We start from the raw sequence: 14,558 nt of genomic DNA, 5'->3' as shown, positions 1-14,558 counted from the left end.
TGGATTTCTGCGTATCCTGCAATATTCTACAGTAGCTTACCCACAGTGAAATAACATGCCTTGCCTAAACTCAAATAAAATAATTCAGGTGCTTGAGAGGAAAAAGTCTTCCATGAAAGATGAATTCCTCTGCCTTAAAAGGCCACCAAATGTTTTGGAAAAACGAACATCTCTCAAATAATTTTCGTTTTTTTTTATTTTTACTTTTATGTGTAGTACTCTTCTCACAAAGGGGAGAATGAGAAGGCTGTTGGTATCAGCAAAATGTAGAAAGCTTGGGAATAATTTTTGTTCCAGTAAGCCAGCTGTTTGCATCCTAAGGGTTGATGCTTCAATGCACTTGCCCTGGTTTGCCCAGGAAGTTGTGGCTGCCCCATCCCTGGCAGTGTTGAAGGGCAGGTTGGATGGGGCTTGGAGCAGCCTGGGCTGCTGGGAGGTGTCCCTGCCCGTGCAGGTTGGAACTAGATGGTCTTTAAGGTCTCTTCCAGCACAAACCATTCCCTAATTCTATGATTATTTAGCAATAATGTATATATGTATCTTAAGACTCAAATTCAGTTTTATTACTGAACTTTTAATTAAGGCAAGTTTATCAGGGAGTTTCAGTGGAACACTCTTGCCATCATCTTTTTGCTGTTGGAAGTTCTGTCTGCTTTCTCTGGTTTCTAAGGAAAACTTAATCCAGGGGTCTGCAGGCTGCTGATGTTAATGTCTGACCAAAGTGAAGGACTACTTTGGAAACAAAAATGTACCTTAAGCCAGTGTTTTATATTTCCTCACTTCCCCTCCCCTTTTCTTCTCTGTGTATGTAATGCTATAAGCAAAAGTAAGCTTAACAGAAGCTTATGTGCTTCTTAGTCTTTGTCTTATTGCATGGAGGCTTGTATATCTACAACAGTTTAAAATAAGACTAAAAGAAAATTATCTGCAAGTCTTATTATCTGATTGATAATATGATTTTGATTATGATGATTTGATGGGAATACAGCATCTGCTCCAGCCATAGTGGCTTTGCAGCCCTAACCAGCTTCTTTAGTGTTTTGTTAAAAACTCTTTATTAGGTTTGCAGAAGACCAGCCAGTGTCCAGCAGCATGGCATTATTTGGCAGAGGCACAGATGAAGATTCACAAACAAAGGGATGCTGTCCTGTCCTGCAATCAAGGTAACTACCCACTAATTGAAAGAGCAGGGATATGGCTCTTTATGCAGTCCAGCCAGTGTGGCCTGTGTGTGGGAGGGCTGAGGTAGCAGCTGTCACAGTCCTTTGATTTTTGCAGTCTCACAGCTTGTGCTGCTGTCCCCTGTTTCTCTTGGTTAGTGACAGCTTAAAAGCACCTTGTGCTGCTTAGGAAAAGAGAAAATATTTGGCTAATCAGAACCAGAAGGCTCTCTAATGGGTAAGATTTAGCATATTTGCATGTTTTGATGTGCTTTTTCAGCTGGTAGTTGACTGACCCTGCCAGACAGCAGATAATTGCCTGAAACCACAAGGATATGTGTCACTGTCATAAATTCTTAGCCTGGCAGATTTCATATTTACACTTCGAAGATTTTAATCAAGTTAATGTAAAAGGCAGAAATACTGAATACTCCATCTTAAGAAACCTCCCTGTGTATGTAAGTCTTCATCTGTGGCAGCTGGGCATGCTTATGATGGTCTAGTGATGCATGTCTAATCTGAGAAGAGCCATTATGTGATGGTTAAAAATGAAGAGGCAGCCAAAATGGCCTTTTTTTCTGACAAGGACCAATGCAATTAGGAACTTCTCAAGGAAGACTCACGAGAGGTAGGACTATGAAGACCATCCAAGGACTGCAGCAGCTCTGCTCTGGAGACAGGCTGGGAGAGTTGGGGTGTTCAGCCTGGAGAAGAGAAGGCTCCAGGGAGACCTGAGAGCACCTTCCAGTGCCTGAAGGGGCTCCAGGAAAGCTGGGGAGGGACTTCTCACCAGAGAGGGCAGTGACAGGACAAGGATTAATGTTTTTAAACTGAAAGAGGGGAGATTTAGGTCAGACATCAGGAAGAAATTGTTCACCATGAGAGCAGTAAGGCACTGGAACAGGCTGCCCAGGAAGGCTATATTTGCCCCCTCCCTGGAGGTGTTCAAGGCCAGGTTGGACGAGGCTTGTGCAGCCTGGTCTGGTGGGAGGTGTCCCTGCTCATAGCAGGAGGGTTGGAACCTGATGATCTTCAAGGTGCCTTCCAAACTCAACCAGTCTATGATTCTGTGATTGGTAAACAGGTAAAGAACCTGACTAAACAGTCATGAGAAGTTATTAAAAGCAAGGGGAGGTACTTTCCAGTGAAGGAGATTCAAAAAGGCTATAAATTTGTGTGGAGGAAATGCAGAAACAGAGCAAAGTGGGTACAAAGGAATTTGTAGCAGGAAGATTAATAATGAGGTGATTCTCTTGCCATCTTTGTTCAGGGTGGAAGAGCTCAGAGTGACTTCTACACCACAAACCTTCTCTTCAGGGAATTTATCAAACAGCTTGTCTGTGATTATAGCATTAGTAAAAGTTGCTATAAAACAAGACAAGAAAAATTAACATAAAGGAACTATGACATATTGACCAAGGAAGATGTAAGTTAAATGCTAAAGCACAGTATAGTAATAACATACTTTTTTCAGGCTGGAAAATCGCTGGCATTTGCACCAATACCTCTGCTATTCATCCTCTTTTCTAACTCTTTATGAATGTTGAGTAACGAGGTTATGAATTTACTGCAGTTCAAAGCAGACTGCTAAGCTCTAAAATATTACCAGAATGGGTAACTAAGTGTTAAAATAATTGATAAAATCTATATTCTTAAATGCAAACTGATGCAGTTGTGGGAAGAAGTATTCCCATAACGCTATCTTACAGTCTGTGGAAGTAGACAGCAGAAAGGTCCTCATGTTGTATGAAAAAAAAGGACTCTCTATTTCCCCTCCAAATCTTAGGAATTCCAGGGAAAGGTTAGTGAAACCTTAGAGCACCAACATACTGTTGTTTGAAGAGCCTCAGCAGCATGCTGAAGTCCATGTGCTGTTTTGGTACCCATCCACTGCTTCCCAAAAAGAAAAATAGTAGTAGAAGTAAAAGGACTACTAATAAGGATGATTCAAAGATATGGAAAATGCAGCATATAAGACGAGTAAATAGCCTGGAAAGAACTTTTTCAGCTTGGGGAGGAGTTTATTTTTAAACCTGTGAAGTTGCAAGTGGTGTGGAAGATACAGGTCAAGTGGTCTGTTTTCCAGTGTGAGGTCTAGTTGGTACCAGATGAAGCTAAAAGCTGGCAGGCTCAGAAAAAAACAAAGTAAATTTTGTTTCTCAATGCAAGGTGTAAGTTAAGCTATTGTGCCTTGCTAAAAGATGCTGTTGATTTAGAAAGTGTCCTCGAGTCCAAAGAATGTGTGGGAAGCAGGACAGAATTCTGGGGAAGTGTTGCTTTATGCTTGGCCTGTCTTACTGGCTGTATTAAGTCAGATAAAATGTCATAATATGTGAAAATAAGTAAATAATTGAGTTATTCAGAAAGTTCTTGCCTCTGGAGAATGCTGAAGCTCAGGGAGATGCCCCCATTCTCTGAGGTGAGATGATACTGTGTACTGGAAGAAGGAACCAAGACAGCACAGAAGGGTACAAGTCTGCCTTTGCACAGGCACAGAGTTAAATCACTGCTGCCAGTAATACTTTTGGTTTACTTTAAACATTTAAGTGTAAAACAGCTTGTTTATTGAAAGGTCATTGTTTCTTCAGAACATAGACAGGAAAAATGCAGCATTCTATTTATAAGCCCAGCAGCTAGAAAGCAGTCAGTCTCTCCACGTCTTTCTAAAATTGATTTCACTTTTAAACTTGAATGGATAGAAATTTTACAGAGCACTTTCTTCAACATGGGGGAAAGCAGTAAAAAAAAATAAATCATTACAATAAGTGGTACTCTATTAGACTGAAAAATCATAATTAACAAGATTTTTTAAGTATAAGGAACACAGATGTTCTTTGTAGTTCCCTTTTCTGTTGTTACTTAATAAAAATTTTTGCTTGTCAACAGCTCTTGAGGCTCTTGGAACACCTGAGGGTCCCAGTCTTCAGTTGAAGAATCTTATCCTTCAGTTGAAAGCAGAGGCTTTGATTAAAATGGCAGATGTTTATTCTGCAGAAGAAGCCATTAAAGCACTTGAGCAGGTATTTTCATTGACTAAAATGTATATATAATTTTTTTTTTTTAAATACTCTCATCCCTGTGTACTAAAAACTCAAGCTGTTTATTTCTCCCCATGTCTCCCATTTTACATTCTGTATGGTTTAGACACCTCTTACCAGCTGTGGTGTAAGCCAAATTCTCCTTCCTCCTCTGTTTCTTGAGGCCTTGCTAAAACCCTTTTTCACTCAATTCTGATTTTAGAAGCTGTCACTTTTGACCTTGTCTGGTCTTGCTCAGTGCTGCTGTCTTCTTGCTAGTTGTAAGGCAGTTGTTTATCTTTATTTGAGTTATTGTTAGAGAGCTACTGATCATGTTCTTTATTCACTTGTCATTAGTCACGAACAAGAGCATATTACTTAAAGATCAAATGGTTGAGCTTTAAGCAGAATTTGCTTCTCTTTTTTACCTCACAGTTTACACTATATCGCTGTTTAGACTTCTTTACCTGTGTCCTTGCTGTCTATAATCTTCTGCCTTTTCTGCATCAAAATCATTCTGCCTGGGGCTTCTTGGGGGTATTCTATCTGAATATTTTCTTGTCTTTATCTTCATGCAATCTGCCTGCTTCTGACACCTTTGATTCCTTAATCTGAGGCGAGAATAACTTGGTTGTGTCTTTTACTTGGTTTTCTAGATTGTGGATGCAAGCAGTGATCCAGTGGTTTTAGCTCTCAGGGGCCAGGCTTATCTAAACAAAGGTTTAACGGATGAAGCTTCAAAGGTTAGTGCTGCATTGTCATTCGTGTAAGCTAAGCAGAATTCTTGGTTCCATAGAGAGAGTAAACAGAGATGAATTCCATGCTTTACAGATTTCACAAGAGCTGCTGCTGTCCCACCCTGATATGGCTGAGTCCCATGCTCTAGAAGGTTGCATCCATTATTCCCAAAAGAACTATGAACAGGCAGAAAGAAGGTAGATTTACTTCTCTTTTTCTTTCATCTAACAGGAAAAGTGTTGGGGGGAGAACAGAGCATAGTGGTTTGCAGTTTTTGAGACATCTCTGATCTGACCTCTGCTCCTTGTCTCTAGCTTTCTGAATGCTATTGAAAGAAAGGCTGACACTGCAGAGTATCATAAGTACCTGGGGCTCACGTACTGGTTCATGAGTGATGACACAAAAAAGGACAAAGGAAAAGCACTCACTCAGTTCTTGAAGGTAAGGCTGCTCTAACTATCCATCTAGAATTAGCATTTTCCTGTGTCAGAAACCCAATCTGGAAAAATGCACTGACCTGGATGACAAACCCTGAATATTTTGCTTGTTACCATTTACAAGCCTCCAGAGCCCGTCAAGTTCAGCTGTGCGAGAAGGCAGTGCAGGGAGCTGTAATCTTGCTGCTTTTGGTTTTCTTTTTTTCACCTAATTCTTTAAAATCAAGGCCTCTAGATGACCACTGCAGATCTTTGAAGACATTTTGAAAAGAGAAGGGCAAAATTCACATTGGAGAAAAAGTCAGAAAGGGAAAAAGATGAGGGTGGTGCTGCAGCTTCAATGTCTGTCCAAGGAAATAAGTCTGCAGAAGCCCAGAATTTTTATACTTTCCCTAACCTTTGAGTTAGGGTGGGCCCAATGTGGATAAGAATGTGAATCCAAAAGATTTAGCCTGACATCTTTATTTGGAACATGGAAGGATACAAAGTAAGACTCTCTAGACTTTTTAAACTTGCCATATAACTTCATTATAGGTGTTGGCAACCCAAATAATTGCTTACTGTTTTTATTTCAGTAACAGCAGCGCATACTGGACATCATAGTTCAAGTGAACAATACTTTTGTTCTAAACCAGTTTTTGTCTGCTGTTGTTATTACTATTATTGTTGTTCCTCTTGTTGTTATTAATAATAATGTTTTTACATTTTACATTATTATTAGCTGTTTTCTGCTACTCGGGGTCCGTGGGTTTCTCAATTATAAAAAAATCTTCCGACTGTATCTAAAAAATTTAAATTTTAGAAAAGGGTGGAGTTAGTTGTGACGAATATGAGTAAGAGTGTAATGGTTGAAACAAAGCAGAATATGAAAATGATGGGACATAGCAAAGATTGATTTTCTTCTACCACAGCTAGCTTGTTAGTTCTTTGTGTACAAAATGCTTTGTGTCAAGAGGTTTTTAGCAGATTTCGCAAGTATTTAAAGCTCAAGTAATCTCTGAAATCTTTAAATAAAGTTTAAGTACTTAAATGTGTCTCAGAAGGAGTTTAATAAGTTTAATAAGCAGACATTAAACAAGTAGCTATCACTGGATCTGTCCATCACTATAATCCTTCAAAATGCTGTCTTACATTGTGTTCATATTTCCTTATAGGCTGCAAAATTGGACAGCTACTTGGGAAGTGTCTTTTGTTATTTAGGTAACTACTACAGAGACATTGCAGGAGACAAAAGTAGAGCTCGTGGTTGCTACAAAAAGGCTTTTGAGCTGGATGAGACTGATGAAGAGTCTGGAGAAGCAGCTGTAGACTTAAGCATGGAACTTGGAGACACGGTATTGTACACCCCAGGCTTTGGATTACTGATGTTTTGTTTTTCTATTAGTCCTGCTTGAGGAATCACTTCAGGTTTCCTCTGCGTTTGAAAATACGGCGTGAAAACAGGTGTTTGTTCATTGCTGAGCAGTTTTCATAGTTGGACCTGCTTCAGGTTTGTTCTCTGATTCCAAATTAAATCCATCTGGGGAGCAGGGTAAGGGAGCCAGGAATAAGATTGTGGTCATCACATGTATGGTTTAGATGAAGGATTTTTTTCAGTAGGAGAAACATGAAGAGAAAATTAATTTTCATATGTACCTTGTGCCACTTCCTTTCTCCAACCTCCACTTTGCTCCTTTCAGGAAAAGCATACAAAGTCATCAGGATATTTGAAAAAATATTATATAGCTATTTATATGTATAGCATTGTGTAAAAAGTTATTGGCCCATATTACAGAGCAAGTGTAACTCCACTGGAGTATCTGGAAAGTCAGTCTAAGTAATACTTACAGTTTAAGTAATGCTGCAATATTTATATCCTTCTGTAGTTTAAAATAGTAGTCTCTACAAAACTGCAGGAAGGTGCTGCCTATTTGCAAAGTACATAAGAAATAATCACATCTTTAGATGTGGTAATTTCCTCCTCTAATCTGCCACTTGGGCTGCCATCTTCAAAAAACCCCTGCAACATTTCTTCATTACAGTAATTAACAGATTAGACAGCTTAATGCTTTGCTGGGTTAGGAGAATTCTTCTTTAACAAGAACTTTGTTCTTCACACATGTATGTATTTACTAAACTGGAATTTTTTTGTGCTTTGTTAGGACACTGCTCTGTCAATCCTGAACGAGGTAACTGAAAAAGCAGTTACTGGTACAGCAAAATGGGCCTGGCTTCATCGTGGACTTTACTACCTGAGAACTGATCAACCATCAAAAGCAGTGGCTGAGTAAGTGAAGTAGTGGTTGGTTTAAGCCATTTTCTATAAATCCCAATGAAACAGTCTTTGATCTCGGCAAGTTTTGAAAATAAGTTAGGTGACTGTAGGATGGCTTGTACTAAACAATGGGAAATGCATCTGAGAAATTGCATTTTTGTGTCCTGAGAGTAGGTATATAATGCAAGGAAGTGATTTCTTTATGTTAAATTGTATTACTTTTATTCAACTGAATTTATATCTTGATATTTTTAGTTTACAGGCAGCTCTCAGAGCTGATCCAAAGGATTCCAACTGCTGGGAGTCTCTAGGAGAGGCTTACTTGGGCAGAGGTAGCTATTCAACAGCTCTGAAATCCTTCAGGAGAGCAACTGAGCTGAACCCAGGGCTCGTGTACAGCATTTATAGAGCTGCAGCAGTTGAGCAGATTCTAGGCAAATACGACAATGCTATAGCTACCTATCAACAGATCTTAAAGAAGACAGAAGACTATGTGCCTGCACTGAAAGGTATTACATCTGGATTTGAATGTGTTAACTGTTTCTGCATCTGCACACTGAATGTTTCAGTTGCAAGGAAAGTTATTGGTGTATAGGGGTTTTGAGTAGTCAAGTGCAGGCACTGGAGTCAGGCTGCCATTTCAAAGAGGTGGGAGATACTGATTTTATGCTGCTCCTGACATCCTTCACTTTTTCTGGTAGCCCAGGTGATTCAGGCCCCTCTGAGCTTTTTCAAGGGATGAAAAATAGCAGTAAAGTATCCTGAGAGGTCTCACAAGTCTTAGAGGTGGCGAGATGCAAAGGCCTTCATTTTATAGCCAGGAGCAGAGAGAAACAGGAGAACTGAAACTCCTTCCTGGTGACAGAACTGTCATTCTCAAGATGTGCAGTACTGGGAGGCTGTAACAGTTTGATAGGCAGTGAAAAACTGTTCAGTTCACCTTCTCTCTGCCGCTTAGTCCTCAGGCCTTGTCTCCCTGTACATCCTTCTGAAATAGAGGCTGTTTGCTGCTTTGTACTGTTAAGAATTTTTAAGCTACAGAGCGTTCTTTCCTTGTGTGTAAGGCCTTTTGATTTTTGGGTTGATGCAAGCTGATTCTTGTAATGCTAGGAAGCGCTGGGTTCCTGTTGCACCAGGAAGTCTTTCATCTGAAAGGCGACAGGGTGGTTGTCCCTCTACCTCCTCCTGTACAGTTTGTTGCTTGGAGTTTGCCAACCTCCAGTGACATGGGAAAGGTGACATGGGAAAGGCTCCATGATGGACTTGGAGAACATTGCAGAGGGGCAGGTTTACTAGTTGTCAGGCTGATTTAATCAGCCAGTTGCAGGGGTGTTGTGTAGAAGTGTGCCAGGTGTTTATGGCTTTGCTGGTGTCTGCAGGTGACCATGTTACCTGCAATAGAATGCTGAGAGAGGACATCAGCACATGGTATCAAGCTTTCATGCTCTTGTCAGTTGCCTCTGTCCTTACTCTTCTTACATCCTATAAATCTCTTCTCATAATCCTTCTCATCCCAATCTCTGATTTGTTAGCTCCAGATTCTATTTTGAGTCACAAAACAATCTTTCCCTTCTGTTTATTGTTTAGCCTGGTTTGCTGTCTTATGTGGGCCTTCTTGAAACTCTCTGGAACAGACATTGGTGTACTTCGCTATAGTTCAGACAGCTTCTGAATTGAGTTGTTGACTGGTACTCATAGCCAATGACTTTCTGCCTGAAAGAATCACTGCTGGTGCCAGCAAGAGTATAAACCAAACAGTTATCTTTTTGGTGCCAAAATGCTAGAAATTGTGGCATTAGATGCAGTTCCTTTTTACAGTTGGAGTTATTTCCATATTAATTAAATTCTTATGTAAATGGGCTTAAATAATATTGATTTCAGGTCATCTTCAAAGACTTACCCTTTTGCCCACCTTCAAATTCCTTCTTTTTGTGTTTTGGCAACAACTTCTGACTGAAAGTTGGTGTATTTCTCAAAGACTTACCAATGCAGAGCAGATTTCTCATCAGGGCTTTAGTTAATATTTGAGGACAAACCCAAAGCTTAACTGCTATGGTTTTTAGAACTAATTAGGGTTATTTTAATATTCAGATTACTCTACAGTTCAAATTTGACAGGATAGGTTCAAAGCAAAGTCTGTGTTGTGAGACAGTCTTGTTCAGTAAATTCACTGATGATCTAGATTAGAGGATTGAGGGCTTCCTCAGTCAGTCTGCAAATGACACCAAGTTGGGTGGGAGTGTTGATCTGCCTGAGGGTAGGAAGGGTCTGCAGAGGGACCTGGACAGGCTGGATCCATGGGTTGAGGCTCTGCAGAGGGGCCTGGACAGGCAGGATCCATGGGTTGAGGCCAGTTGTATAAGATTCAAGCAGGCCAAGTACCAGGTCCTCCACTTGGGTCACAACAACCCCATGCAACCCTATAAGCTTGGGGAAGAGTGGCTGGAAAGCTGCCCAGCAGCAAGGGACCTGCAGGTTTTCATTGACAGGTGGCTGAACATGAGCCAGCAGTGTGCCCAGGTGGCCAAGAAGGCCAATGGCATCCTGGCCTGAATCAGGAATAGTGTGGCCAGCAGGGCCAGGAAGGTGATTGTGCCCCTCTGCTCAGCACTGCTGAGGCTTCATCTCAAATCCTGGAGTCAGTTTTGAGACCTTCATGGCAAGCAGGACAGTGAGGAGCTGGTCTCCTTGGTAGGAGAACTGCTGAGCTCTTTAGGGGTCTAGAGAACAAGCCCTGTGAGGAGAGGCTGAGGGGAGACCTCATTGCTCCACGCAGCTACCTGAAGGAGGTTACAGGGAGGTGGGTGGTGGCCTCTTCCCCCAAGTGGATAATGACAGAACCAGAGGAAATGGCCTGGAGTTGCTCCAGGGGAGGTTTAGACTGGTTATTAAGAAGAATTTCTTTACTGCAAGAGTTGTCAGGCACTGGAGCAGCCTGTCCAGGGAGGTGATGGAGTCACCATCATTGGAGGCAGATGTGGCACTTCAATGCATGCTCTAGTGGGCTTGGGGGGGGGGTTGTGGGTTGTGTGGTGATGTTGGTGTTGTGGGGTGCATGCTTGTCATTTTGTGTGGGGTTTTCTTTGTGTTGTTTTGTTTTTTCCTGGGGTGAGTGGTTGGTCTCAGTGATCTTGGAAGCCTTTTCCAACTGTGGCAATTCTGTGATCCTGTTGAGCACTTGGGGTCTTTCAATTTTGGCATAGCACATGCAGGGTATAAATCTTTGTTTCAAGCAGAACACTGAGCAGGCTTCTATCTTCCCACCCCACCTCCTTTATCAAGCATATCCTAAAAGCATCTCTTCTCATAGAGTACACTTTTTCTTATTTTTAGGACTCGGTGAGTGCTATCTCATGCTGGCAAAATCAGCCCTTGGTAACTTCCATGACAGAAAAGCTGTGGGTTACATAGAGCAAGCTCTTGAATTTTTCACAAGGTTAGTACCACATACACACTTACTTGTTTTTCACTGGGATGGTGGGTTGACAGGAAGAACTAAAAGAGTTAAGTGTCTGAGGATTCTCAGTTAAAGTAAATCAAATGGACAAGACTTCTAATCTAGAAGTAAGAATGTGCTTACTGAAAGTGATTTGAATAAGGCATTCTGGACTTAGACTGCTTAAAGAATGGTGATTACAGAGTTTTGGGCATTTTGTGTTTAAAGATAGAGTAATTTGATCATAACACAAACTTGAATGACACACAGTTCTCTTCAGCTTTCTTGCTAAATATCTAGGGTTGGGAGGAGGACATTTCTATGAAACATGGTGGATGAGAGGAAGTTCTTCCTTCCCTCCCTCAATCTTTTTGTTTTGCATTTCATATGAAATACTTTAGTGTCCTAAATTAAAACTTGGGATAGCTGCTGTTACAGGAGGCCTGTTGGATTTCTGCAAATGAGTCACATCATGTCATGTAACATGACTATGTTCTGAAATGCAAGAGTGGGTGTAGCCAGCTGACATGTTGATAGATAATGGCTAATTTTCAGAACTGAGTCCCAACATTTTGTATTCTGTTTTTGACCTTTTAGACTTACAGCTGGAGTAGGAAGAAAATTGAATAAAAAAAAATTAAAAATCAAGCAGCTCACTGATTAATTACATTTGAGTTTGTGCCACTCTGAAAAGCTGTGAACTTTCAGAGAAGGGGATTGAAAGGTCTGAATGGCTGTTGAGTGGGTTTCCTTTGTCATTAATTACAGGGCAGCAAAGCACCGTCCTGATGTGTCTTGCCTCTGGAAACTGCTTGGGGATACCTGTACCAGCGTGCATGTTATTTCACCAGCCAAGGTGAATGTTCAAGTTCTGGGATCCCTTTTGGGTAAAAATCCAGACAAACAGATGCTGAAGAAAAGCGAGTTGCTCGGACTGGGAGGAAGGTAATAATTTCTTGCTATCAGGAGCTTCTGTGCAGCTTGAGACTCTTTACATTGTTTGAAGTATTCTAGACGATTTATTTTCTAGAAAATGAAGTCTTTTGATACCCACGTATTGAGATAAATGAGGTGGTAAATAGGGTCTCATGCTTCTTCCTCACTACACCACTCATTTTGGAATAGGGTTGCTGGATTGCCATAGGGGCTGTGAACACTCCATCTGGCACCTGCCCTTCTCCTTTCTGTCACCAGGGCATAGCTGCATCCCACCAGGGTCTAAGCCAGTCGTGCCTCTTTAAATGGAGTGGTTGCAGCAGTTGCTAACTAATTCTTCCAGGACTACTAAAAGCAATATAATACTTTTAGCTCTCTGTGCCTCTTTCTTATAAGAATACCATAAATTCATGCCCAAGATACGTACATTGGAAGAGGGAATGCCTTGTTTCTGGCCCTGGAAGCTCAGGAGGATAGAAAATATTCCTAGTATTTCTGTAGCCTCCTTGGAGTATTGTGCTGTTGGCTGTGTAAGGCAGGAAATGCAGCTGTTCAGTAAATCTCAACCATGATATATGAAGTCAGATACTCCCTAGGGGAAGCCTGATTAACTGTGAAAATGATTGATGATAATTAAAAGCGTGCATATTGCAAATGGCAAGGCTTTGATTTAGTGCACAACTCTGGCTTCAGAAGTGGTGGGCATCACAGACTGCCTTTAGACCAGGATAGATTTGGTGAAGTTAACTGAATGAAAATCCATTAGTTGTGGTTTGCTTTTCATTCTTGCCTGGTTTTGTTTGTGTTTGCGCATGTTTGCACGGTTTAGGTGTTTAGGCACTCTTTTTGCATGCTTTTTCAGTCGTGTAGAGAGGCTTGGAATAATACTTCTATGATTCATGTTCCTGTAGGTGTTACAGCAGAGCTTTGAAACTGATGCCTTTGCCTAGCATATGGTGTGATCTTGGAATAAATTATTATCGACAAGCAGAGCACCTCACAGCAGTGGGCACTGACACGAATGAGATCAATGAACTGCTGGAAAAATCTTTACAGGTATTGCTTGTTTTTCCTGTTACATTCTTTAAAATTTACAACTAGTATTGGTGCTTGTCTGCATACTCTTTCTGTCCTTAGTAAAACCTACACCTCTGAGTAAGTAAGTGCCTGAAGTCTTAATTTTTTCAGTTCTAAAGACATAATCCACATCTGATTTTCTTCCAGTGTCTCAAAAAAGCTGTGAGGCTTGACAGCAAAAATCACCTTTATTGGAATGCACTTGGTGTGGTTGCTTCCTGTAGTGGTAAGTCTTCAGTGTAGTTCCATATTATCCTAAATTAGAAGGATACTTGACTAATGGTGTTTGTAAAATTCAGTTACACCTAGCTCTCCTTTTTCCTTTTTTTTTTCCCCCCAGCTATTGGGAATTATGCTCTTGCTCAACATTCGTTCATCAAATCTGTTCAAGCTGAGCAAATTGTAAGTGCTGTAGGCAGCTGCCATCTGTTTCAAGTGGGCATTTAAAACTTTTGCAGTGTTATTTTTGAATATAGGAATTATACATTCATTTAAACTTTATTTGTTCTGTCTAGAATGTTGTTGCCTGGACCAACTTGGGGGTTTTGTATCTGGCAACAGGAAACATTGAGGTAAGTTTTCCCATACACAAATAGAGTTTTCCTTTCCATTTTAAATTTTTTTTTAGGGGACTGTGTGGGGGCAGGAGTGTGGGCAAACAGTGAAAAATGTCCCTCTCAATTTCAAGAAGCATAATTCCTCTGAATTAAATAAAATTGGGACCTCTGTCTTACTTGAGGTGCAGGAATTAATTAACTGTTTGCTTTGGAGGGGATAAGTGAATTCTGAATTGGTGAGGTTGCCTTCCAAGTAACTGGATGGAAGGAAAAGTATTTGGAAGGAGTGAGAAGTAGTTAAACCAATGCACACCAAATTTGAGCAATTTTAATTTCAACTCACAAACTGAACCCTGAGTCTGAGTTTCTCATAGGTAGCAACTTTTCTGCTGATCAGCATGTCGTATCATGTACTGAAATTCTGTGTGACCTTCAGGGTTTCTCTGGAGAAAAATTAAAACACATCTTTAGTCAAGTCCAGAGCTCTCATGCAGCAAAAACTACATCCTAATCCTATTTGCTGGTCAGAACTGCAGAAATTTTGCTTAATTGGAGATGGGATGGTCAGAGTTATTTTTAATAAAAACAGCTTGATACTGCAGACTCCTTACTGCTCAGACTGCTAACTGTAAGACTTTACTCACCTTACTCCATGTTGAGGGAGGAAATTTGAACATAAGCAATCCATTGAGAGAAGATAATTTGTGAATGATAATCAGTTTTACCATGTTGAAAATGTGTTTGTTTAACTGATTGTGTGAATGAAAAGCAAATTTTCCAAAACTCTATCCTCTTAAGAGTCATATTTTAAAACAATAATTGTTCTAAGAGGTAATCTAACTGCTGAACTGTTTTAAGAAGGAACTACATTTGGAAGGAAGGGGAACTTTGATCTTGTAAAGGTTTATTTTAATAAGACTAAAGTGGTTTATTTGTCTGGGCAATG

General features: G+C 40.5%; 1 protein-coding gene across 4 annotated transcripts in view; it reads left to right on the top strand.

Moving 5' to 3' along the window:
* Window positions 1–14,558, top strand: part of SKIC3 (SKI3 subunit of superkiller complex) — a 53,725-nt gene that overhangs the window by 10,273 nt on the left and 28,894 nt on the right. For all 4 annotated transcript variants that reach the window (XM_051643493.1, XM_051643494.1, XM_051643492.1 and 1 more), the window contains 14 exons: window positions 1,062–1,163; window positions 4,047–4,180; window positions 4,834–4,920; window positions 5,009–5,112; window positions 5,230–5,356; window positions 6,507–6,686; window positions 7,494–7,618; window positions 7,862–8,115; window positions 10,940–11,042; window positions 11,811–11,987; window positions 12,890–13,034; window positions 13,203–13,281; window positions 13,396–13,457; window positions 13,571–13,627. In XM_051643493.1, coding sequence (XP_051499453.1) covers window positions 1,062–1,163; window positions 4,047–4,180; window positions 4,834–4,920; window positions 5,009–5,112; window positions 5,230–5,356; window positions 6,507–6,686; window positions 7,494–7,618; window positions 7,862–8,115; window positions 10,940–11,042; window positions 11,811–11,987; window positions 12,890–13,034; window positions 13,203–13,281; window positions 13,396–13,457; window positions 13,571–13,627 — 1,736 coding nt within the window. The remainder of the gene's footprint in view (window positions 1–1,061; window positions 1,164–4,046; window positions 4,181–4,833; window positions 4,921–5,008; window positions 5,113–5,229; window positions 5,357–6,506; window positions 6,687–7,493; window positions 7,619–7,861; window positions 8,116–10,939; window positions 11,043–11,810; window positions 11,988–12,889; window positions 13,035–13,202; window positions 13,282–13,395; window positions 13,458–13,570; window positions 13,628–14,558) is intronic.

This window comes from Apus apus, chromosome Z, assembly GCF_020740795.1.
Source record: "Apus apus isolate bApuApu2 chromosome Z, bApuApu2.pri.cur, whole genome shotgun sequence".
NCBI lineage: Eukaryota > Metazoa > Chordata > Aves > Apodiformes > Apodidae > Apus > Apus apus.
This window is presented reverse-complemented; position numbering and strand designations above follow the sequence as displayed.